This window comes from Diabrotica virgifera, chromosome 2, assembly GCF_917563875.1.
Source record: "Diabrotica virgifera virgifera chromosome 2, PGI_DIABVI_V3a".
NCBI lineage: Eukaryota > Metazoa > Arthropoda > Insecta > Coleoptera > Chrysomelidae > Diabrotica > Diabrotica virgifera.
This window is the reverse complement of record NC_065444.1, coordinates 216,950,096-216,976,935: the sequence shown is the minus strand read 5'-3', so window position 1 is coordinate 216,976,935 and position 26,840 is coordinate 216,950,096. Positions and strand designations below refer to the sequence as shown.

General features: G+C 36.1%; 2 protein-coding genes and 1 long non-coding RNA gene across 4 annotated transcripts in view; 2 read left to right on the top strand and 1 right to left on the bottom strand.

The window, feature by feature from the left end:
* The window catches only part of LOC114333967 (PAT complex subunit Asterix), a 54,343-nt gene extending 47,374 nt beyond the window's left edge, over nucleotides 1–6,969 (top strand). For both annotated transcript variants that reach the window (XM_050643117.1, XM_050643116.1), the window contains exons 3-4: nucleotides 3,775–3,890; nucleotides 6,717–6,969. In XM_050643117.1, coding sequence (XP_050499074.1) covers nucleotides 3,775–3,890; nucleotides 6,717–6,815 — 215 coding nt within the window. In that variant the 3' untranslated portion in view covers nucleotides 6,816–6,969. The remainder of the gene's footprint in view (nucleotides 1–3,774; nucleotides 3,891–6,716) is intronic.
* A 2,165-nt stretch (nucleotides 6,970–9,134) lies between these two features.
* LOC126880922 (uncharacterized) lies at nucleotides 9,135–11,638 on the bottom strand. The gene is made up of 4 exons (XM_050644998.1): nucleotides 11,559–11,638; nucleotides 11,099–11,323; nucleotides 9,594–10,062; nucleotides 9,135–9,527 (listed from the first exon to the last, which is right to left on the bottom strand). Exons 1-4 carry the CDS (start codon nucleotides 11,636–11,638, stop codon nucleotides 9,135–9,137), a joined length of 1,167 nt encoding a protein of 388 aa, XP_050500955.1.
* An 11,552-nt stretch (nucleotides 11,639–23,190) lies between these two features.
* On the top strand, nucleotides 23,191–25,418 carry LOC114333975 (uncharacterized). Its single transcript, XR_003653042.2, has 3 exons — nucleotides 23,191–23,339; nucleotides 23,432–23,688; nucleotides 24,742–25,418. It is a non-coding gene; the product is annotated as an uncharacterized LOC114333975 (long non-coding RNA).
* Nucleotides 25,419–26,840: the final 1,422 nt, after the last annotated feature.

The following is a 26,840-nucleotide window of genomic DNA, read 5'->3' as shown; positions in this document are numbered from 1 at the left end:
CTCTTCTCATCATTCATCATTCTCTTTGCCTTATCCCTATGCGGGGTCGGCTTCCCTAATTGCATTTCTCCACACAATTATATCTTGGGTCATATCAATGTTAATCCCCTTTACCAACATGTCCTGCCTTATCGTCTCCCCCCAGGTCTTCTTTGGTCTTCCTCTCCTATTCCTTCCAGGAACCTGCACTTCAGCTATTCTTCGTATTGGGTGATTAACGTCTCGACGTTGAACATGACCAAACCATCTTAACCTATGCTCTCTCATTTTGGCATCAATTGGTGCCACACCTAGACTTCCCCTAATATACTCATTTCTAATTTTATCCTTCTTTGTCACTCCACTCATCCATCTAAGCATTCTCATTTCCGCCACATGCATTCGTTGTTCCTCTTTCTTTTTCACTGCCCAACATTCAGTTCCGTACATCATAGCCGGTCTTATGGCTGTTTTATAGAATTTTCCCTTCAGCTTCATTGGAATAATTCTGTCACACAACACACCACTCGCTTCTTTCCACTTCATCTATCCAGCCCTAATTCTACTGCACTCATCTCCATCTATTTCTCCATTACTCTGTAATACCGATCCTAGGTACTTAAAACTATTGCTTTTCACAATCATTTCACCATCCAAAGATACCATTTTATTTGTAGTAACTCCATCTTTAAATGAACATTCCAAATACTCTGTTTTTGTCCTACTAAGTTTTAAACCTTTTTCCTCCAGAGCTTGTCTCCACTGTTCCAGATTGTGTTCTAAGTCTTTTTCACTATTTCCTATTAACACTACATCATCAGCATACATTAGGCACCATGGAATGCTACCCTGACCCTTAGGGAAGCTCTTCTGTTGACAAGAATTTCCTTTTCTGGCGCATTAGAACCACGTAAAAGGATCATCGAGTTATATCCCACAATGTTGAGCAGATTGTAAAAAAGGCATAATGGCCAACGACGCGTCTTTCTATTAGTCTTTGTATAAACATACGCTGGGGTACAAAACCCACCTTGGTTATCCGAAGGTTAACATGATGTACGAGATTATAATGATTATAATTTCAATAGTTTAGCAAAAAATTGCACTTACATACATGTCAGAACAAAAAAATATATTATTCTGCTACACTGGGGTACACGTATACCCCGGACCTCAAATATCTCAAGAACTAAAAATGCACAGTGCGTTATCAATATCACATCTAAACTGTCGTCACGAAAGATGAAACTACCGAGGTTCTCATGACCGCAGCCCCCACTCCTGCAGACTGGTGTAACTTTTAAACACGTTTGGGGTACAAGTGTACCCCAGGTAGCATTCCAGGGTTAATAGGAGTAAGAAGAAAATGAACTGAATCTTAGTCAGGTAAAAGTTTTATCTGTATTATCAAGGTAAGAATCAAGTTATAATCTCGAGTAACAAAGTCAGTCGGAGAGAAGATTCGTTTTTTAAGACATTTATTTTGAAACCAAACACACAAAAGAAAAGATAATTAGCGTTAAAGAGAGGAAGTATCTCGCTTAGCGCGACAGATGGTAAAATATGTAAAGATGGCTTCGCTCAACGCGCGTAGCTTTGGATGGGGTCGGGATTCGTCGAATTCGCTCAGCTCGCTAAATCGCCGGGGTTCTGAAGGTCTGGTTAATTATTCTCCGTTCAACGCACAAATCCTATGGATTTCTGCTCGGTCTTTTATACTGTCAGACGATTTAAGTACACGTTTTATTTAATGCATAGGTGTAGTCTAGACGATATAAGTATATTATCGGCACATCCTATATGAACGACTGCTACTGGTAAGACGGCTCAAAGTGAAACATACCTGGTTCATTCTCCGTCGAAATACTTTTCACGCTGTAATATGGTCATAATATGAACTGATGATCGAATGAGTAGGTATACCAGTGGTATTTTAAAAAAAGAAAAGTAGCCGAGCATAATATAGGATACAATAATGCAATCTACTTTTCCAAACAATAAAAAGCCAGATTAATTAACGTTAAAATCATCATACCAACTTTCTTATTGGGGGTTTAATGATTTCTTCTGGCTGGACAAGTCAAATCTATAAAAAAAAAAGGTTTAAATTTTAGTGTCTGGTAGGTATGTATTTCAATTATTAGCTCCTCTCTCCTAAAATTTGATCTCCTGACCATTTGGATATTCGTCTTGTTCTCCCTGTGACGTTTCTTCCGTTTGCGTGGATCTCTTCGGTTTCATACGCAAAATTAATTAAGTTCTGTATTATCCCTAGTCTGCGTAGATTTCTTTCAATCCAACTGTATAAAATTAGCCCGACGGGGATTGTAATAGGGCATAGTACAGCCTGTTAAATTCTACCCGTACCCTTACTAGGCTCACATATAGTTCTGAATCGACTGCGATTCTCCATTCTTGTGTCCTTTCTTTTATTTATAAAGATGGAATAATGCCATTTTCAGATTCCCATTTGAGTTGTTCAGACTTAATAGCTTTTGACTCTGTTTTTTGTCACGAAAGTCCTTCGAAATATTCACCATCTCCACAATCTGTAGGGAAGGAAATTGCTGGTTTGCAATTTGGTAATCTTCTCTTCGGGAGTACACCTGTTACACGCAGTTCGTTTAGCTGTCTGTATCACATCAGTTTTCCCTCGAGCAGTTGCAGCTTTACATTTTATGACTACCTTGCTAATGGCATCAAGTGCTCCCTCGTGTTCCTTAGTTTCCGTCTTTGACCTCTGTATAAATTTTGCCAAGAAATGCTGCCAATCTTTACTCCGAGGTATATAGGACGGTCCGCGTGTTCCAGTTGGTGTCCGTTCCATCTGATCTTCAGCCTTCTTTTTGCCTCTCTCGATCTGAGGTCTGAGGTGGAAAGAACAGACTTGAGTTTTGGTGGGGTTAGGCTTTAGCGAGACCCTGTCGTAAATTGTAAGGTCTCGAATTGCTTCCTTGGGCCTGGTTTTGACCCCTTAGAAATCTAAAATGACCCCTTCTTTTCGAAGAATTCTGGTTGGAATAACCTGATCTTGAATGACGAGTAGGAAATTCCATGTTTCGAGAAACATATTTCTTGATGTCAGTCAATATTTCACAGCTATGTTGTCGACATATATGTAGTTTTGATTAACTCCATTGGAATGCCGCACGTGCAGAGGTCTCCCTATGCTTCGTAGGCCCCACTACTAGACAAAAAGACCAACGTTGGAACGCCACAGTACAACATTAGAGACGTTACGAAGGTAAACCACCAAGAAGAAGACTACAAATGGGTAGATGGGTAGATGACATAAAATGAATAGCCGGAACAAATTGGAAGTATGTTTCTCATGATAAAGACTGATGGAAGGAGTTGGGAGAGGGCTATGTCAAAACATGGACGATAGAAAGCTAAGGAGAAGAAGAAGAAAGACGATTTATGCCCATTTTTGTTCCCTCAGTTTAAGCAGTGTTGTGTCATTTATTGCGGAAATTGCACTTTGTAAAATATATATCTATGTCTGCTTCTAAAAAGACGTTATTAAATTAGCAAAACATGTTTTTCTATTTGCTCACCTATATCCCTAATCCTGTTCCTTATATGTACCGCGCCAGTGTACTTTTTATAGGTACTGCGAGGATGATGCTTTTGTGAGAAGTATTCTTATTTTTCGGTAAAAATTTTCATTGTGTTATGATTAGTATTTTCAGTTTAAAAATTGATGTAATACCAATAACATGTTTGAACTATGCATTTTGTTTTTCATTAAAATTCATAATGTTTATATTTGACATTACTATTATTGTATTTTAGGTATGATCTTTAGCATGTGTGGTCTTATGATGCGTTTAAAATGGTGTGCTTGGGTAGCTCTATATTGCTCCTGCATCAGCTTCGCCAATTCTAGAATTACAGACGACACCAAACAGGTAAGAAAAAACCTATTTTACATTTGTTTATATATATTTATATTTTCGACTATAGAGTAATTTATATTTTCAAAAAAGACGGAAAATGATTGGAACATTATAGAATTTATTTGTAGTCTTTTTATTAATAACTTTTTATTTAATATATTTATGTAAACTTTAAAAATTCCAAGAGACTATTTCCAACTATTGCAAAAAACAAATATACAGCTTGCCTGAAGTAACTCTCTGTTGTATGTGAATACCAGCTGAGTAAGACAAATTCTTATTCAGCCTAGGTCCAGCAGTAAGACAACGAGACAATATTTCACCAAAATTGTTCACGTCAACTATAAAGTCAATGTTTAAATACACTCAATGGCAAGTTATGGACATCAATATCAATATAAATGGATAAAGATTAAATCATGTGAGGTTTGCAGATGACGTTGTATTACTCGCAGACAACTTACAAGATACTGTTTCTACGATACATTCGCTTAAAACTCTGTTTGAGAGAGCAGGATTAAAAATAAACTTTGAGAAAATTAAATTTATGACAAATCTCGTAATGAGCGGAAATATAACTATTGACAATAATACCATATAACAAACAGACACTTACAAATATCTGGGACACAAAATCAAAATAAGCAGAGAAAATCAAAAACATAAAATCAGAGGCGAATAGGCCTGACGTGGGCAGTATTTGGGAAACTAAGCCATACTCTAAGAAGTTAAATTTACATGTGTCTCAACCTTAAGGTTTACAACCAATGTGTTTCGCACGTACAAACTTATGAAGCAGAGACTTTAACACTGACGCAAAAATCCGCAAATAAATTCCAGAGCTAGCCGAGCCTATAACGTTCAATGCTGGACGTGAGCTTTCAAGGCCACATAATAAACCAACAAATCAGGCAAAGATTAGGGGTTCACGAGGATATGCAAAAAATCACGATGCTTTAGTGGAACAGAGCAGAGACTTAGCTAGAACACAATATAGACGGTGGACAAGACGAATCATGGATGGATGCCGAGAAACTATAAAAGAAGCCGAGAACGACCTTCGACTAGATGAACTGACGACGTAAAAAAGAGTAGCGGCAAACTGGTCACAAGCGGCTCAGTGTAGAACACTGGAAAGAACTGAGGTAGGCCTATGTGCAGCAGTGGACTCGATTGGTTGATTGATGATGAATACAGATTTCATTATCGACGATTTAAATATTCAAATTTTAATATTAAGTCAAGATTAGTTTAATATTAAATACGTTATAGTGTTAAGATGTGGAAATCGAAACGCCAAAATAAACTCCTTTTAACGTATAATTGTGGATTATTGCAAAATAAAAATGTTCTTCTTTCCATTCCTCTCCTATCGGAGATTTGATTAAGAATCAAGGCTATATCATCAAACCACTCTTTTAAATCTAGAACATTCTTCTGCGGCCAAGAGTCCTTAGTCCTTCAGTGAAATAGAAATAGTAAACACTTTAATCATGAATAAAGCCCGGATTATAAGCATGACAGAAAGGTCAAAATAAGCACTTATATAAGCAAAAAATGTCGCAAAAATAAGCAAAGTTTTTATGAAATAAGCAAGGTTCAAGAAAAAAACCTGTAAGTAAACATGGATATGATATAAATATGAATAAAGGACATTAACATTAAATTACATTTATTTTTAATTATCGTATTATTAACAATAAATAAAAAATTACAAAAGTGTTAAGCTATAATGTAATAAAAAAATCGAAAAATGATTAACATATTAATATATTTTTTATTCATGGCCATTAGCATAAAAACAACTAATAAAATGTTTTTCAAAATTTTCTTGTAAAAAGCTATGTCTTCTATCTGTATACATATTATTTATGCCTAGAAAAAGTTCTTTCAACATCTGCAGATGTGATTGGTGCGTAGGTATTTAAATTTAGACAAATGTACCGATACTACCGAAAAGTATTTTACAACAATATAATAAATTTGGGCTTTCTGCAAACAAATATTAGTTTATTACATGGACAGGTATAACGATTGGTTTTCCCGTTTATCTCCTAAGCCTAAGTTATTAAAATGCATTACAATAATAAGCAAAAAAAGCAAAATGCTTATAATCCGGATTTTAATCATGATTAAAAATAAGAAGATACCAAAAAAAGACGAAGAAGATGTAGAATAGCCAAACTAGAGAAGTTCAAAGAATTACTAGCTATTTGAAAAACAATGAAAACCCAGGATAAAATGAAATAAGTGCAAAAATATTAAAGTGTAGGAGGTGATAAACTAGTGAAAAGTTACATGAACTGATAAAACTTATACGGAAAAGAGAAAAAATGCCCGAAGAGTGGTGCAATGCCTTAATAATACAAAATTATTATACAAAAAAGGCCGTGCGTCAATGCCACAAAAGAAGAGAAACTACTAGGTCCGCCAAAGTAATAAAAATAACCTGGTATGAATACAAAATGACTACAGGCTGTGTTCATCAACTTCGGACAGGCGTATGATAGAATAAATGGAGGAAAGATGTACCACTAAGACAATTGAAAATACCCAAGAAATTAGTTAAATTAATAAGAATAATCTTAGAAAGAACAAGTATTATGTGACACTGCTAGCAAAAACTAAAACAAAAATAAATTACAAAAAAGAGTAGAAATAGAGGCACTGAAATTCGGCTTAGAAATAAATCAGGACAAATTCAAAGATGTATCGTTTTCTTTTGGCAAACGTATAATGGGTAAAGCATTCCCAAAATTTACCAAGTTGTATTATTCTTTATATTTTATATTAAATTAAGTATTTAATTGCAAATTTCTAACACATTTTTCATTTCAGATCCTGAGTTCGTTTATGTTATCTATATCTGCAATCGTTATGTCGTACTTACAGAATCCACAACCTATGACTCCACCATGGGCTTCTGCAACTAGTTAGAACTTATTGCAAACATCGAAGAAACCAAAAATGTAACTTTCAATTTTAATTTCTATTGATGTATATTGTTAGGAGCATATTATGTTAAAGGATTATAGCAATGGTAGATTATGTACAAACTGTTAATTTGAAATAAAATTCATATTATACCGTACTTTTTCTAAGTTATAACTTGAAATGCCTGATTAGAGCTGACCATCTCTATGGGTAGATATACCAGAAGTTCAATACTGCCGTCCTTAGGAAAAACGCCGTATCTGCAGAGAGATCACATTTGAGTAAAATCGGTTTTTGTTTAAATGTCTAGCCGTTGAAAACTATTTAGAATTTTTTTTTGTTTTCTACTTTATATACATAATAAATATCATAGAATTCATATTTATACATAAGATTGGCAAAATATATTTTATTTACTCTAAAAACTCATGTTACTGCATTCTTCCTAAGTATACTACATAAATTAACATCTTCCTCCTTAGGAAGATTGCAGTACTGCGTTTGCGCTAAGCATTTTCTTATTTTATAATACAGTAGACTCTCTCTATAACGAACACGGTTATTACGAGGTTTCGCTTATAACGAGGTACACTAGATGTCCCATGAAATTCCTATTGAACTGAACACCTCTATAACGAGGAAAAATGAAATCGTAAAATATGTATCTTTATTATTCTTTATCTATTTTTAGCGCTGTAATGGCTATAAGTAAATACCCCAACTACCTACCTGTTTACATAAATTCCCAACATCTGCGCGGTTATCGAGGGTTGTGCTTTAATAAAAATTCACCGCCTGCCTATAATAAACTTCTTCCTGTTCTGTGTATCTATTGGCCGGTACTGAATATTGTAAGAAAATTATAATTTATGATGGCGAAGCCTTATTGTCCAGGGCACAATATTTTAGCGTCTTATATTGCTCCGAATGGCATCACTATAATAGAAAGTTAATATTTTAGACAACTATATAATATGTATGCACAATATTATTGTTGTCTGATATAACGAGATCCGCGTATAACGAGGTAATTATTCTGCCATTTCAGTCCTCGTTATAGACTGTATATATAAATACAATATAACGATGAAAAAGGAGAATAAAAAACATTTTTTACAAAAGTGTGTCATGAAAATGGACAAAAAAAGTGCTGGAAATAATTTTGGAATTAATAAGTTTGCCGCTAAGGGGCGTTTGCTTGCATTTTAAAATTAAAAACACTCCAGAAACGATTAACATTTACGATCAAGTACGGCGATCAAAATACTTCGTACCAAAATTCGTATTTCGAACAAACTTTATAAAATTTGCACTGTTTAAAATGCCTGATGTAACATAATAATACAATATCGCATCAACAACAATATACATACACATAGGAAACTCCGCTATACCTCAGGAAACTTGACATTTAGTGGAAGTATTTGTCTCACTTAGTAGTACCGCATTGTTTTTAGAACCAAACATTATTTCTTGATCACCAACAAAACATATGTGTTTAGATTTTCTATTGATAAAGAAAAATAGCCTTCTGCAGTATTAACTTGGCATTAAAATGGCAACAAACTAACCTTATTAAAAATTTTACACATGCTGTAAAAATCTGTCAAGTGCTTCGGCAGAACGCCGCATCTAGTGCCTGCTTAGGATAAACGCGGCAAGTGACCTTTAAATACGGCGTTTTTTCTAAGTATTTTTCAGATGACGCATTTATTCTAAGTATCCATGAACATTTTTGCAGATACGGCATAAAATGCGTTATGTTTAATGTATTTTGGCTTAACTTACGTCATTTTTAGTAAGCAAATAAGATAGATATGCACATTTGGGTTAGAAAAATGTATAAATCTAATTTTTTTAGATTTTTGCAGATACGGCGTTTTCGCTAAGCACGACAGAATAACCAATAGAGGAAAATAAAATTTTAGTTATACTTGTTAGTTATATCTTCCGCTGTAAGAGACATTACTATAGGCTCTATTGGCGTTCACGATGGCGATCGCGATTTAAAGCGGAGAACATACCAACGCGATCTCGACGCGATGGCGTTCACGATCGCGATCGCGATACGACTCGTCTCAAACAATCAAGTGGATCCGCACATACTTGTCGCAACCTGTTGGCGATCAAAGGAATTTGTGCAGCGTTCTGACGGCGATCGCGGCGATATAATTAGTTAGCGTTCAGAACTCAGCAGTGGTGCAACGTTTCAAATAAAATTAATATCGAAAAACTTATTAAAATTGTAAAAAAACATGATATATTGTTCGACATGTCCCACCCAGATTATAAGAACGTGCGTATTAAAAATAAAATTTGGGATCAGATTGGAAATGAATTAAATATAAAAGGTAAGTACTGTTTTTTATTTGTTTGGAAATATAAATTAATAAAATAAGTAACGAATTTTTCACGTATTTTAAAAGCTTCGTTTACTGCTCTTCTTCCGTCAACCGCCAAATTATCAACTAATGGTAATGGAATATTACAGTTTTCTTGTAAATGCAAAAATTGCTCGTCAGTGTTTCTTGTGCGCAGCAAATTGTGCAATACGCATGCTGCTTTCACAAGTTTTGTAGCTGTTTGAACTTTAACTTCTAGTGGTCTAAAAAATAGACGCCATTTATGTGCCAATATTCCAAAGGCATTTTCCACTACGCGTCGGGCTCTGCATAGATGATAATTAAATCTCTCTTTGCTGTTGTCATTTCGTGCCTATCTATAAGGAAATGGCCTCATTAAGTAAGGGCTTAGTGTAAAAGCTTCATCGCCAATTAATACACATGGAATCTCTTCATTTTCATCAGCTAATGGTCTGTTGGGTGGTATATTCATGGTTTCATTTGCAAATTTTCTGCCCATAGCCGATGTCTCAAAAATACCACCGTCACTATTTTTACCATAACCACCTACATCTATACAAATAAATTTATATTCGGGGTCAACAATTGCCATAAGAACTATGGAAAAGTTTTTTAAATAGGAAAAGTAATTTGATCCACTCTTCTGGAGACATTTGATGGTCACGTGTTTGCCATCTATGCTTCCTAAACAATTGGGGAACTGCCATACATTTTTGAAGCCTAGGATTGATTTTTCCCATATTTCTTCTGTTGGCTCTGGCATATAAATCGGTTGTAACCGGTTCCATATAGCTTCAGATGTTTCATCCACAATAGTTGCAACGGTTGAAAATCCTAACCGAAAGCTGTGCCCAATCGTTTTGTATGAATCTCCGGTAGCTAAAAATCTAAAAAAAATATTTTTTTCAAATTTCAAATATTTTTTATCACGTTTTTGTTTATTAAAATTTTTTCCAATTTACTACCGAAGAATATTTTTAATTAATCACCTATTTTAATTTTTTACAGGTGAAGATCTGAAGAAACGCGGGAAGAATTTGAGAGACTGTTATGCAAAATACCTCCGTTCTGAAAAGACTAGAACTGGACAGCAGGCGAAGACTACTACCCGCTACAAATCCTGGCCTTGGGCAACATATGGAAGCTTTCCGACCCTTCCTGCAGTTTGCTCAAAGAGAGTCCAATGTCTCAGATCCTGGGCTTTCAGAATCACTGGAACTACTTAATGAAGAAGTCTCTACGCAGAAGAACGAGGCTTCTCTAACGAAAGAAAACTTATCGATTGAGATGATCCACGAGCAAAACAAAAAAATAGAAAAGTTACGTACCAAAAGAAAACTTTCGCAAGACATTCAATACTCTTCAGTTGATAAAGTTATATCTTTTTTAAATAAACGGCACAGTAATTGTGAGGAAAGTGCTGACGAAATAGATCTAGTATTTCGGGGTTACTCAGCGAGCGTTAAAAAACTATCACCACGTCAGACGCTCATCAAATATCAGATAGCTAAATTAATAATGGAAGAGGAGTTATCTCAGCAAGCAGAAATGCGACCAGGAACAAGTAATTCCTTCAGCTCATCTCCTTTATCCTCCAATTTACCTCTTCATTCACCAAACGATGAACAACATATTTACAATGAAAGACAAGATGATTCTAGTAACAGCCATTCTTCTGCACAATGGTATGAGAATTTTGTTCGCAGAATTACAAAAATATAAATATCTTTATTTTTATATAAGTTTTCTTGTAAAAATTATTTTCTCTCCTTCTAGATTTGATATATTCGAATTATTTGTTTAACGTATTTTGTATGAATAAATAAAAAATATGCTTATTATCTACATATTATTAATCATTGATACACTATATACTCTATAACATTGATTTGCAACGAAAAAGCATGCAGAATTTTGTAGTACCTTAAAGTAACAGCTAGTCGTTCTGTTGGTTCCCTAAAATTTGTTTGTTGTTGGGTGATGTCATTTTTTATCAGATCTAAAATTTCATCAAAACTTTCAAAATTCATTTTGTAATATGTATAGAAACGGTTCTCATCTCTGCGAAGTTCCGGGTACAATTTATGAAATTCTCCTTGTTGCTTCCGCTTCAGGTTAATATCATGTACCCAAACATCTCTTCTTTTTCTGCAAAATAAACTACCTAAATAACTGCATATTTAAATGGAAAAAAATAGAACGCCTTCGGATAGGACTTTTCAACGATTCTCATTTGTTTCGAGCTTCTGTCATATGACGTATAATCCGTGTATAATATTAATATACGACATATGATAGAAGCTCGAAACAAATGAGAATCGTTGAAAAGCCCTATACCTTTAATTAAATTTCTTTCTTTTTCGGAATTGATTATGTTACATACCTTCGAATTTGATTGAATTGTCTTTCTTCATCCAACAATGCTGCAACAAGCAATGCTTCTTCTTCTTGTAAATCGCACATTGTATGTACTATAATATATCTCCAACTGTATTATTGAATAATTTTATACTAATGAAATCGCAGGTCGCTATCGCACCGATGTGTTCGCTGTCTACAGAAACCGAGATCGCCATCGCGATCGTGGACGCGATCGCGATCGTGGTCGCTTAGATGTGTTCTCCGCTTAAAGCTTATTATTCAATAATACAGTTGGAGATATATTATAGTACATACAATGTGCGATTTACAAGAAGAAGAAGCATTGCTTGTTGCAGTATTGTTGGATGAAGAAAGGCAATTCAAATATTGAATGGGTTGCATAGGTGAGTATGAAGTACCTCCATATTAAATGAAGTAAAGAAACACAGACTTACTCACAATTATTTAATAATACTATAACGTGACAATTGTAATTACTTATAATTACAATAAAACTAGCGGTTCGGGTATTTATTTACGACTTTATTATTTATTTATACAAGTTTACTTTACAAACTTTAGCTTAAGACTAAACTCTATTCACAAAAATTATGCCTTATATATCCTAGTCGTTATTCTCGATCATTCCGGGCTAAGCCAGCTCTCCGACTATCGTGTGACCTTCCAACAACCGCGCATCGGTTCCACGTATAGCGTGCTTCGATCTAGACTTTTCTCGGCTTACGCCTTGCGGCTGGTGACTCATTGTTTTGCTACATTGCTCCCCTCTTAAGATCTGAGCGTCCCGATCAGCAACTCTAGATGAAGGCCCAGGATGGCGGAATCTACACGACTCTCCAGCTTTGCATACACCCTTCAAGAAGAAATAACAGTCTACTGTCTTTGAAGGATCCGACATCTTCGGGTTCATGCAACACACAGTAATTCGTACGCCAGTTTCTCTGAAGACCACTTCAAGCATGCTTCTCACAATCTTCCAATCCAGATTTTCTACTGCATGGCCTATTTTTGGTAAAGCCAAATCTTTGATGTCATAATTACACACGATTTTCTTCAAATTACTTAGAGCACACCATATGTTCTCATAGCTTGGCGTGTCCGTATAAGACTTCCTGGTCACCATATACAGCAAAGATCGAGGACCATCTTCCAATCGCAGTACTCTTCCAATTTTAGGCTGCTGATTTCTTAACTCGTCCAGGCGGCCGAACTTTCTATTGAATACGGACGAGATTCCTTTAGTCATCTCGAGGTCTTGGGCAACACAGTGGGCTAGAGAGACGTTTTCTGGAACACCAAACAGATCTTGCTGAACTTCTGTGGTCACGCCGAATCTAGCACTCTTTCTTTCTGCGTAATTTGACATAAATTCCTTAAAACTTGGCTGTGCGGCATCTTTCATTTCCTGTTGGAGGACTCGGGCTTCTTCTGTTTCATTGGAGCCAGCATATGGTGCAAGACGATTTATGTGAATAACTTTTGGTTTACCGTTTGGCAACTTCTTAATTCTGTATATTACGTCATTTATTTTCTTCTTAACTTCATACGGACCTTCCCATTGTCTTTGTAGTTTAGGACACAAGCCGCGACGACGTTGTGGATTATAAAGCCAGACAAGATCACCTATTTCGAAGCTTTCATTCTTGCATCGAGAATCATATTGATCTTTCATTCTGTCACTGGCTATCTGGATGTGTTGTCGGGCAAATTCATGAATGTTGTTCATTCGTAACTTCAGGCGGTCGACGTATTCTTCGCCTGCAACATGTTCCTCGGAAGGTCTGCAGCCAAACTCTAGGTCGCAGGGCAAACGAACTTCACGACCCAACATCAGGCAGGTTGGAGTTTGACCTGTAGTTTCATTTACGGCCGAGCGGTAGGCCATCAGGAATAAATGAATGTGTTGGTCCCAATCTCACTGATGTTCAGATACAACTTTGGACAAGTGTTTACCCATCGTTCGGTTCATCCTCTCGACCATCCCATCTGATTGAGGATGCAGGGGTGTTGTTCTGGTCTTATTGGCACCAATCAATTTACAAACGTTTTGGAAAAGAGCTGACTCAAAGTTTCGCCCTTGGTCGGAGTGGATCTCCAAGGGAACACCAAATCGGCTGAAGAATTCTCTAACAAGTACCTCTGCAACGGTAGCAGCTTCTTGATTCGGTAATGCATAGGCCTCGGTCCATTTCGTAAAATAATCCATGGCTACCAGGATGTATTTATTTCCAGCATCGGTTTCTGGAAATGGACCTGCAATGTCGATTGCTACTCTTTCCAGAGGACTGCCAACATTGTACTGTCTCATGGGTGCTCTCTTTTTACCAACTGGACCATTACCGGATGCACACAGTTCACATTTCCGGCACCATCTTCTTACATCATCTTTACAGTTCACCCAATAGAACCGTTCTCGAACCTTTTGCAGAGTCTTCGTAATACCAAAGTGTCCACCTGATGTACCGTCATGCAACTGACGCAATACTTCTGACACTTTACTTTTAGGTACAATCAACTGAAGCTTCGATTCTGTACCATCATCGTTCTCAAAGGTTCTGTACAGAAGATCATCTTTTAGTACCAGGCAATTCCATTGGCTCCAGTAGGCCTTGACTTCTGGACTACATGCGCTAATGTTCTGCCAACTAGGTCTCTCACCTTTCCGCATCCAATCCAATACTCTTTTTATACATGGATCATCCTCCTGGGCATCTTGTAACTGGTGGGGCTGCCATTGCTCATTAATTACGGTGGTTCGTCTCACGGGGCAAAATCGTTCCTCTAATTTGGCACAGTGATTACAATTTGCACTGCATGGTCGTCTCGAAAGGGCATCAGCATTTGAATGAACTCTTCCGGCCCTGTGTTCTATATCGTAATCATATTCTTGTAATCGTTCTAACCATCTTGCCATCTGGCCCTCTGGATTACGGAATTGTATGAGCCATTTTAGAGCAGCGTGATCGGTGCGAAGAAGGAACTTTCTGCCATACAAGTATTTATGGAAATGTTCGCAAGCCTTCACTACACCCAGCAGTTCTCTTCTGGTAACGCAATAGTTTCTTTCTGGTTTCGACAGGAGTTTGCTGAAATAAGCGATGACTTTTTCCTGTCCATCCTGGATTTGGGAGAGAACAGCTCCTATGGCACTGTTGCTAGCATCGGTATCCAAAACAAATTTTCCTGCCTGTCCCGGGTAGCTTAATATCGGTGCACTGATCAGAGCCATTTGTAGTTGTTCGAAAGCTTTTTGGCACTCTTCACTCCATGTATATTCTTTGCCCTCCTCCGTCAACTTTGTTAGGGGCTTGGAGATATTGGCAAATCCTTTGACAAATCGTCGGTAATATGTACATAAGCCAAGGAAACTTCTAATTTCATGTTTATCTTTTGGTACTGGCCAATCTTTAATTGCTTCAATCTTTTCAGGATCAGCTGTTACACCATTACTCGATACAATATGTCCTAGGTACTTAACTTCTCGTCGAAACATGTGACATTTCTTCGGACTTAACTTCAAGTTCGCTGCCCTCAATCGTTGAAAGACTTCTATTAGATTCTTGGCATGTTCATCAAAGGACCTTCCAACCACGATTACATCATCTAAGTAAACCAGGCATGTTTTCCACGTTAGACCTCTTAAAACTGCCTCCATTAATCTTTCAAATGTGGCAGGGGCATTACATAAACCAAACGGCATAGCCGTAAACTGCCAAAGCCCTGATCCTATCGAAAATGCGGTTTTCTCCCGATCGGCTGGCTCCATGTCTACTTGCCAATATCCACTTTTTAAATCGAGTGTGGAAAACCAACGAGAACCGGAGAGAGTATCCAATGTATCGTCTTTTCTGGGCAAAGGATAACTATCTTTTTTTGTTACCGCATTGAGCTGGCGGTAGTCGATACAAAAACGCGTTGAACCATCTTTCTTCTTTACCAGAACTACTGGTGATGTCCATGGACTGTTCGATGGTTCAATTACCCCTTGTTTGTCCATATCCTTGATAATCTCTTCGGCTTCATCTCTTTTCGCAAATGGAAGTCGTCTAGGCCGTTGTCTGATTGGCTGAGCGTCTCCGGTATTTATTTTATGCGTAACTATGCTTGTTTTGCCCTTATCCTTCTTATCAATAGCAAAAACATCTTGATACTCTATCAGCATAGACGTCACTTTTTCCGTTCGTTCATGATCAAGATCTTGGCATCTTTCAATGATCATCTCAACAAGCTCCTTTGGATACTTCGCCTTCGATGATTTCTCATTGGTATTCACAGAGCAAATTGAAGCCACGGGAACACACTGTCCGATCAAAGCTCCTCTACTTAACTTGATAGCAGTTTCCCTTAAATTCATAACTCTTACAGGGATGACATCTCGAACTTTTACCAAAGTTTTCGCCGTTAGGAACTCGACATTATCCACATCTTCGACCATCCTTAAACTTCCCTCTCGGCAGTGTCCATCAAGCATGGTCATCAGAATTTTCTCACTATTACCGGGTATGGTTACGTCGCATGTAGTAAGTAAGCGGATGACATCTTCTTTGTCGTCGTGAAAGGGCAACTCTTCACCATTGATCTTGAGAACTCCATTTTGAACATCTAATATTGCCCCCACTTTCCTTAGTACGTCCATCCCCAATATGAATTCGTCGGAGATTTCGGCAATTAATACTTGATGTTCAACTGTGGTCTGGCCAATGGATACTGACATATTAGCCTCGCCATATGTATTAATTAGCTCACCAGTCGCTGTTCTAAGCTTCTTCTCTGTAGTTCATTATCTTTCAGCCCATTGACGAAGGTATCTACTGCAATTTCTTCTAAAACGCTGTCTGGCACCTCTGGATAAGCCAACCGCACCACACGAGCCACATCTGCTTCAAATTCTTGCAGATTCTCACTTGCTCGTTGACTTCTACTTCGCAGTTGTGCTTTGTATACTTGTTGTAGATGGGCATCTCCATAGTTTTTCTAGACGAGTGAACAAGGTCTGGTAACAATTTTCTTGACCCTTGGGAATTGACTTTAATATATCTGCAGCATCACCTCGTAAAGCAGCAGTCAAGGAAACAGCCTTTTCTTGTTCGGTCCAATGATTGGCGGTCGCAATAGCTTCAAACTGTCTAAGATATATGGACCAAGAGGACTTTCCATCAAATGGTGGTAACTTGAATCTCATATTATGCGACGTTTCGTTTCTCGGTAGTTCATCTTTCACTAAAGGATCTAACGCTGCTGCATTAACTGATGGTTGTACTTTTGTATCGGTTATCCTGCTCTCTAGCTGTTTGATCTTTTCTTCTACGGTCTCTACACTTTTCTGCATCTTATCGAATGTTCTAGAAACTTCTTAAAATTTCTCGTCATTCTGTCTACAAACGTCTTTAATTATTTGAGAAACACTTTCAAATTTCTCGTTGTTCTGTCTACAAACGTCTTTAATTACTTGAGAAACACTTTCAAATTTCTCGTTGTTTTGTCTACAAGTTTCATCGATCGTTTCAGAAACAGTTTTTAATTTCGATAAGATTACTTGCTCTGCTGACTGGAAGTGGAACATCTCTGGGTCATCTCCGTTCTTCGTGAGGACTTCCTTGAGTCGTGCTTGTAGGACTATCTTGCACCCACTGCTGTCTAATTCGTACTCTTCTAATTGTTCACGGAGCTGTTTTATGGTCAGTTCTTGTAGCAACATCTTTGGTCGGCACACACGTACTTTTCACAATGTCTTTTAAAAGTCTTTCCGAATACCGAACAATCAACGCACTTTAACTATTCCCGACGAATAAAGTCCAAAAGTATTTTAAAGTCTTTCCGTAATTCACTTATTTATATCGCACTAAGTTTACCGAACACCGACACCAATATAACGTGACTATTGTAATTACTTATAATTACAATAAAACTAGCGGTTCGGGTATTTATTTACGACTTTATTATTTATTTATACAAGTTTACTTTACAAACTTTAGCTTAAGACTAAACTCTATTCACAAAAATTATGCCTTATATATCCTAGTCGTTATTCTCGATCATTCCGGGCTAAGCCAGCTCTCCGACTATCGTGCGACCTTCCAACAACCGCGCATCGGTTCCACGTATAGCGTGCTTCGATCTAGACTTTTCTCGGCTTACGCCTTGCGGCTGGTGACTCATTGTTTTGCTACAATACTTTGTCAAAGTACATATTATTAAATGATTGTGAGTAAGTCTGTGTTTCTTTACTAATTGATTATGTTACATACCTTCGAATTTAATTGAATTGCCTTTAAATGAAGTAAAGAAACACAGACTTACTCACAATCATTTAATAATACTTTGTCAAAGTACATATTATTAAATGATTGTGAGTAAGTCTGTGTTTCTTTACTTCATTTAAAGGCAATTCAATTAAATTCGAAGGTATGTAACATAATCAATTCCGAAAAAGAAAGAAATTTAATTAAAGGTATAGGGCTTTTCAACGATTCTCTATTTGAAACGTTGCACCACTTCTGAGGTCTTATAACGCGGCGATATAACTAATTATATCGCCGCGATCGCCGTCAGAACGCTGCACAAATTCCTTTGATCGCCAACAGGTCGCGACAAGTATGTGCGGATCCACTTGATTGTTTGAGACGAGTCGTATCGCGATCGCGATCGTGGACGCCATCGCGTCGAGATCGCGTTGGTATGTTCTCCGCTTAAATGTAACCTGCTGAGTTCTGAACGCTAAACTACTCATATCGCAGTCAGAACGCTGCACAAACTCCTTTGATCGCCAGTAGATCGCAACAGGTATGTGCTGATTCACTTGTTGGCTTGAGGCGAGTTGAATCGCGATCGCCATCGCGTCGAGATCGCGTTGGTATGTTTTCCGCCTACTCGTCTGAAACAAACAAGTGAAACAGCAAATACTTGTCGCGATCAAAGGAATTTTTGCAGCGTTCTGGCTGCGATCGCGGCGATATAATTAGTTTAGCGTTCAGAACGCAGCAGGTTACATTTATCGCTGGTCGCGACAATGCGAATATAAATATATATCTAAAAATTTTAGATTAAAATATCAGATTATAAGAACATTCGTATTAAAAATAAATGTTTCATCAAAACTTTCTAAATTCATTATAAAATTTGTATAGAAACGGTCTATACATCTCTTAGAAGTTCTGGGAACAATTTATGAAATTCTCCTTATTGCTTGTACCTAAGATTAAATTCATGTACCTACCAAACATCTCTTCTTTTTCTGAAAAATATACCGCATAAATGTCTTCATTTGTAAATGGAAAAAATAGAACGCCCAGGCATACCTTTTATTAAATTTCTTTCTTTGTCCGAATTAATTTCAAATAATGAAGGTTACAAGCCTTCAAATTAGATTGAATTGTCTTTTTTCGTGTAACAACACTGCAACAAGCAGTGCTTCTTCTAAATCGCATATTTTATACACAATATTTCCTTCTTCTTCTTTCTTGTATGTAGGTAGGCTGTTTCTTCTTCAATATTAGCCTCCTAAATTGTTTAAATTATCGCACCATTTTTTTCTTGGTCTGCCAATATTTCCAACTTTTCAATTACAACTGTTCCAATTTTCTGTCGTTACTTCCAATATTAATTTATGAAAAAAATTAATCATCTGATAATAATTACTTACTTAAGCCGTCCTCTTGTACCTTACGGTGTCGAGGTAAGTGGAGAAATCAGACGTCTCCATGCCTTTCCGTCAGTAGCTAGTCTTTCTGCTTCTCTCCACCCAATATTTCTTTTTACGCAAGCCTTTCCAATATTTGCGTTCCACGTTCTTGCTGGCCTGCCTCTTCATCGTTTGTTGTCAGATGCCGCTTTCCATACACTCTTTACAGTTCTACCTTCACTCATTCTCGCCATATGTCCGAATCACGATAACTATTTCGTTTCAAGTCTGTCATAAGGTCCTTCCAATACCGCACCTTTCACGTATGTCTTCATTTCTTATACGATCACGTCTGGTCACCCCGGATACCGCACGTAAATATCGCATTTCGCATGCTTGAATTTTACTACGGATGTTGTCGTTCACTGTCCACGTTTCAGTACTGTAGAGTAGCATCGGCTCGTATACAGTTTGAAATACTTTTATTTTTGTTTGCAGGCTTACTTCTTTCTTCCTAATAAAACTTTTATTTAGTGCATAGTATAATTGTGTTGTACTCATTACCCTGCTGTTTATTTCTGGTTCTATATTGCATTGTCCATTCATTGTTAATCCTAGATACTTGAAGTCCTCTACTTGTGTAATGGTCTCATTATTCAGCTTTACATTTATATTTTCTTGAGTTTTCGATATTACTAAAGCTTCTGTTTTTTCAATATTTATTTTTATCCCAAATTTCTTAAAAGCTTCATTCCAAACATTCACATTCACTTGCAAGTCTTTTTCTGATTTTGCTTACCAGGTCATCGGCGTATATCAACTTTGACACGTAAACTTGTTGAAGTTTATACACATTATTTTGCAATTTCGTCCATTAGCGTGATGAATAACAAAGTACTCAGAACACCACCTTGTCTTACACCTGTCCTTGTGTAGAATTCTAGAGATGAGCGATTGTTCGTTCTTACATTATTACGTGTACATTTATACAGTGATGAGCGTGCTAATAACCGGCAAAATAGCGCAAAAGATGGAAAACATTTTAAATTGTGAGATAAAAAGAAATAAAACTAGTAGAGTTGTTAAATTTAGCGATAGTAACATACAAATTGATATTATACTGATTGTTTCCCACCTTTAGACGTATCAGAGGAGTATGCCAACTAAAACTGTCACTGTAACAGTGGCATTTCTCAAATTCGTCCGATACGTCTAAAGGTGGGAAACAATCAATATAATGTCAATCTATAAGTTACTATCGCTAAATTTAACACCTCCACTAGGTTCATCTCTTTTTATTTCACAACTTAATTATGTTTTCCATCTTTTGCGTTATTTTGGCGGTTATTAGTGCGCTCATCACTGTATATAGTACTCTTTATTGCGTGGATTAACTTCGGTTTCACATTTCTACGGTTTAATTTTTCCCAGATCTTATTACGTGGCGCCCGATCAAATGCTTTTTAAAAGTCCACAAAACAGAGAAACATAACTTACTGTTATGCTCGAGGGCTTTTTCTGATAACTGTCTCACCGTGAATATGAGATCGGTTGTACCTCGCCCTGGTCTAAAGCCGCATTGGCTGTCATCCAGTGTGGCCTCGATATTTTCTCGTAGCTTTTTCTCTAGTATTATTTCGTAGATTTTACTAGCAACTACCAACAATGATATTCCCCTGTAGTTAGAACACTTATGTTTATCACCTTTTTTGTGTAATGGTAGAATAGTTGCAAGAGTCCAATCTCTAGGTATGCATCCGGTATGCCAACAGCTCCTTATGATCTTCCATAGTAATTGTAATCCTACTCCTTCCATATATTTAATTAGCTCAGCCTTAATATTATCGTGTCCTACAGCCTTGCCATTTTTTTTTAATTTTAAAATTGCTTCCCTGTATTCTTCGTATGTTATGTCATCATCATCTTGTTCATTTAAATTGTACTCCTCCCTGTCATTATCTATTTCGTTGTTGTCTCCCATTAATAATTCCATAAAATGTTTTCGCCATCTTTCGGTAATCCGTTAATTTTTTAATAATATACATATATATTACCATCTTTGTCCTCTAAACCTGTTACTCCGTTTGATTATATTATCATCCGATAATATAAAAGTTATATTATTTTGAGCGACGTTACCCTTACCAAGATAGAGACGAATTTGCAATAGTATAGCCAACCTTCATTAGTGGAGTCGGCATTAGAAGAAGAAGAACGTTACCATATGAACTCATACCATATTAAGCTCACAATGATGGGATGGTAAGCGGAGTATTTCAATACGTCGTTTTCTGGCAATCTCTAAAAAGAGCTAAAAATAATAAAGCTTCAGGACACGATGCGCGACGGCATAACTGCTGAGTTCTTGAAAACAATCAAGACAGTAACAGTTCCTGTACTATTCTTTTTCTCATGAGCATCTTTCAGCGCGTCACAGTTTTTCTTCTTTCTAACGCATTAAATTGTATGTGACAGAAAAAAGGCACGTCGGTGATTACAGACATTTATAACATTTATTATGGCTGTCGATAGATGGCGCTATAATCGAAAAAACATTATTTACGAATTATATAATATATCTACGAATATAATCTGTACAATTTATAAGACTATACAAATCAAAGAAAATACCATTTTATAAATGCAATAAACACAATTGATTTGTGACCAAATTGCAAATAAAATGTGACAACTGTCAGATTTAACTAAAATGTCATGTTAGAATAAATGTTATAAATGTGTATTATCACGGACTTACCTTTTTTTTTTCTATCATTTGTGACGCACTGAAAAATGAAAGGTCATGAAAAGGACCATAACAGAGCTGCATCATAGCAATATTCCTAAAGATTGGAACGGCAGTCTAGTAGTACTCTTACACAAAAAATGGAACAAATGTGGCCTAAAGAATTATAGACCTATATCGTTGCTCAGTCAAGTATACAAACTATTTAAGAATGATTAACATTCTAAACTGTTAAATAGTCTTAAAACTATTTAATCTCGCCCTATTAGACTTCTTCAAAACCACAAATTGGTCATGGTATCAAAATTAATGGCAACACGTTAAACCATCTTAGGGTAAGAACAGAACAAGTGGATCGCGGTGGAGGTGTAGGTTGCGGTGGATGCTACTAGTTAAGTCGCGGTCGATGTCGACAGCACATAGCAATGAGGTCACCTGCTCTGTCAGTCGAGCTAGAACCATAGAGGTATATATTAACATAGAGTGAGCCTACCTTCCGCGCTTCCTGACGACAAGATCTCATGGACTGGTTTGCGGCATCTCTTTCTAACACATTGTATCGAGAAACTAAGATGACATTAAGTGTGAGTATAGGTACGGAAGGGGAGGACAACTGTCGTATCTTTACTATGCGTAAAGTGAAACAGCACTAATCCAAATAAAAAAGATGGTGTCGTCACTTCGCTCTGAATGACACTCTCCCTATGCTAATATATAACTCTATGGCTAGAACCACTATCAAGTGAAGTAGTTTAATGAAATTTGAATGACAAAAGGACTGTGCTTTTGCGATGTTGTGTCAGTCAAGTGGTGATAGTGATGAAATGTCAGCTGTAAATAATCAGATCCTCCTTCATATTTCAAAAATTTACTGAATTTAATTATTTTAGAAATTCAAAAATAAACTGAATACAAAAAAGGGATTATACAAGGTGTCCCAAAAGCAGCGGATCGGTCGAATATTTCGCGAACTAAACATCGGATCAAAAAACTAAAAAACACGTTTTCAATAATTTTTAAAAATCTATCCAATGACATCAAATACGATCCCCCACTCCACCCCTTGGAGGTGGGGTGGGGGCAACTTTAAAATCTTAAATAGAAACCCCCAGGTTTTATTGCAGATTTCGATTTCTTGTGTAAAAGTAATTGGCGATTCGGATTAAGATCGCAGCGCCAATGTGGTATCAAATTGAACCGAGCTAAGGGCCGTTGTGAAGTTAGTCGTATATTGATGACAGTTGAAGGTTATGGTTTCATCAATGATTTTTCATTGTTTATTGTTTATCCTCGTATTTTATTTTTAATTCATTTGGATTTCGTTTGCTGTTTTTTGTGAACTTTATAAACTTTACCACAATGCAAAGTGATTCTTTAAGGAAATTATTATTGGAAACTCCAGATGTTGGAGAAAGGTAGGCGAAACAATTTTTATTTACTGTTAATTTTTCCCTGTTATCAATAATGATGAATTCTACTAGCGATAACATTATTTCTTTTGTTTTAGATATTTATTGAAGCTGAAAATAATTGGAGATTTAGATCCATATACAATTCAGTCAGAATTGGATTTTACAGTAAAGTGCATTCCACCAAATTACTATTATAGATATTTATACATATCTGGTGGAGGCTCACAGTTACTACTCTAAGCAGCAGATGAAAGCATACAAAAGCCTTCAGGCACATAAATATTTTACATCTGGATTTGTTTTGAAAGCTGGAGTAAAAATTCTTAATGATTTCTATATTATTGTTGGAAAGGTATGCCTTTATTTTATTTATTCACCATTAAAAATATATGGGTAACAGTATTAGTGTCTTTTGGATAAATTGGTTCTAAATATTAGATTTATTTACGTTCATACAGTAAAACATCCGTTAACCAAACCCTTTTTAACCAAAACATCGTTTAACCGAAACGTCCATATAAGTAATAAACATAGCTGCAAAACATAATTGTCAAAAGAACAGAAATTTTTTTTACAACATTTCAAAGATGTTCATTTTCTTTAATTTTATTGTTTTGTTCTATTTTACAATAAAGAAAACATTACGAATTCACCTCATAGTATGTTTTAATACCAACTTTGACCAAGAACTATGTAATTTGATACAAGAAGAGTACAAAAAGCAATGTTATTTTTAACCAAAATTCTTGTTATCCGAAACGCACTTCCCCCCAATTATTTCGGTTAACGGAGGTTTTACTGTATATCTGTATGAAACAATATTAAATACAGTCGGAAAAATAAAAGAATACCCATGAACGAACATATTGTATGTATTTTCCTGTCACCGTGTCACAAAGAAAATTGTCCTGTGCAAGTACATGTAACAATAATTATTACATGTACTTGCGCTGGCCAATTTTTTGTCTGACACGGTGACAGGAAAATACAGCGTGTTTTATATGTTCGTTCATGGGTATTCTTTCATTTTTCCTACTGTACTCATTAAAAAATATACAAATGTTAGTGATATGTGTATCTACAAAATATTCCATTTTAGCATCCTATCTTTTAAAATTGGAGGTACATAGTATTCGCATTAGTCATATTTAGAAAAATAGTTTTTTGTGTCTCCTGTACAATTTGGATAAATGGAGTTACACAGTTTACAGATTAGGTTGACGACATGTAATGGCTATGATAGAAAAGATAATCATAAACAGTAATGATTGTTTGTTCTAAAATTATATTATGAATGTCTGATTTTAAATAAAATATTTTCAATCATTCTAAAGAACGCAAATACTGTAATAAAAATAAATTTTTGTAGTTGAAACATGCCAAAAAGCTAAAATATTTTTTTTAGATGAAGGGTTCCCAAAAAGCTATTGCTAAATCACTAAATGTTTGGGTGGGGTGATAGCCAGTTATGATGACATAGCAAATGCACATTGTATTATGTGTATGGCCGGTAATAGTGAAGTTTGCAGCCGAGTATGCCCAAAGCAAGATAGAAGAAGAACCCAATGCATGTACAGATATTAGTGAGCTCGCACACCAAAGCACTATCCTACATCACATATGGCATGAATTGCAAAAAGATATGCACTGAGTGGTCACTCAAAAGTCACCGAAAACCAGATGTGACACTCAGTACGTATCTTTTCACAATGCATGCCACATGTGATGTACTATATTGCTTTGGTGTGCGAGCTCCCTTACAGCTACACGGTTTGGAGATAACAACATGTGCATTATCTGATGGAAAAACTAATGAGTCTTGAAACTGTTTGGTCAGAGTGCTTATTGTGCTCTCTAAATGAACTGAAATATAATAAGACGGCTTTGACTTCGTGATGCAGCGATATGAAAATGGTTATTCATTTTTAATTATAATGTACTTATTCATCATGAGTAATTATGTATTGGTCTTTTAAGTGTGTATTTATTTTTGTAATTAGTATCAACTTGTAATGATAATATACATTTATTTATAAGGTATGACTATGTTCCGAGTCTAAAATAAATGTTTTAAAAATCGAATCCTGCCTCCTGTTATTTACTACCCATGGATATCACAAACTTATGCTTACTGAAAGGTTTGTTCGTAGAACAATCAGCAACACTTGCCAATCATCAGACACATGCGTGTTCGTAGTCTACCAATGCTAACTGCGCATATGTCTGATGGTTGGCAACGGTTGCTGATCGTTTGGATCGTACTATGAACAAAACCTATTAGGTCTGGATCCCGAGTACCAAAAAAATTAATTGATAGCAAGCTGAAAATTTGTTAATAGCTTAATGGTGTCTAGTTGGACAAACTTTGATGTATGGGGACACTGGAACAGTTTAAAAATTTGGAACGTCAGATTACGAAAATGTCCCATGTATTTTGTCAGACAGAACATCCAATTGATTTGTTACCCTTTCATCAAACTCTCCTGCAAAAATCAGACTGCTATTACTAACCAACATGATTCCTGTCATTTGATCTATTCTTCGTGTCCCACTCATTAAAATGCCCATTTGGTGATAAACACCAGTCTGATTTTCACATGAGAGTTTAATGAAATGGTAACAAATCAATTGGAAGTTCTATCTAAATACAGTAGACTCCCTCTTAACCGGCCACCTCGGGATCAGAGCCTGGCCGGTTAATCCAATGTGCGGGCATTTTCATGAGAAAAATCAAGTACATACATACATATTATCAAACACAAGTACAGGAAGGTCTATATTAATAAAGATCACAGAGTATACAGTTGAAAAATACTATTTATTTCTATGTATGTACATACTTACATATTTAACTATTTTACAAACTTGTTTTAAAAAAATCGGTAACTTTCTTCTATTTCTTGACATTAAGTGAATTTTTAAAAGCTACATCTCTCCACTTTTTAAAAACCAAAACGTCTATTGCGGAGTGGCCAGTTAATGCGGGACCAGTTAAGAGGGAGTCTACCGTACATGGAACATTTTCATAGTCTGACGGTCCAAATTTTTAACCTGTTCCACAGTTAAAACTTCCCGTTCCAGAGTTCTCATACATCAAAGTTTGTCCGACTGGACACTGTTAAGTTATAACAAATTTTCAGCTTGCTATTATTCAACTTTTTTTGGTATGCGGGATCCAGGTCTATATGGAAAAAAATAAATAAAACAAATTCTCTGTCAAAACTGCATTTATTTTGAATAGAATAAAAAAAATAATATTGTTTTAACAAAATAGGGGATAAATGTTAAAATTTAGTATTAATAATGTTTTTCACATTGGCCTATCCTGGTCAGCTTGACTTCCACAGTTCACTACTATACAAGTCACAGGCATGTTTTCAGCACTCAAAATCACCAAAAACGAAAAGTTTATAAAATAATTAATCTAATGAATGTCTTTAAATACTATATTAGCTCAAAATCACGACAAAAAACAAATTAAAATTAACATTATTCTGATCAGTT

Excerpts from the sequence above, each read along its gene's own strand:
- LOC126880922 (XM_050644998.1), bottom strand. The coding sequence starts at position 11,638 with ATGTGCGATTTACAAGAAGAAGAAGCATTGCTTGTTGCAGCATTGTTG. Across the intron at positions 10,063-11,098 it reads CGACTAGCTGTTACTTTAAG|ATTTTTAGCTACCGGAGATT; the intron begins GTACTACAAAAT and ends TATTTTTTTTAG. Across the intron at positions 9,528-9,593 it reads AAAATGAAGAGATTCCATGT|GCACGAAATGACAACAGCAA; the intron begins GTATTAATTGGC and ends CCTTATAGATAG.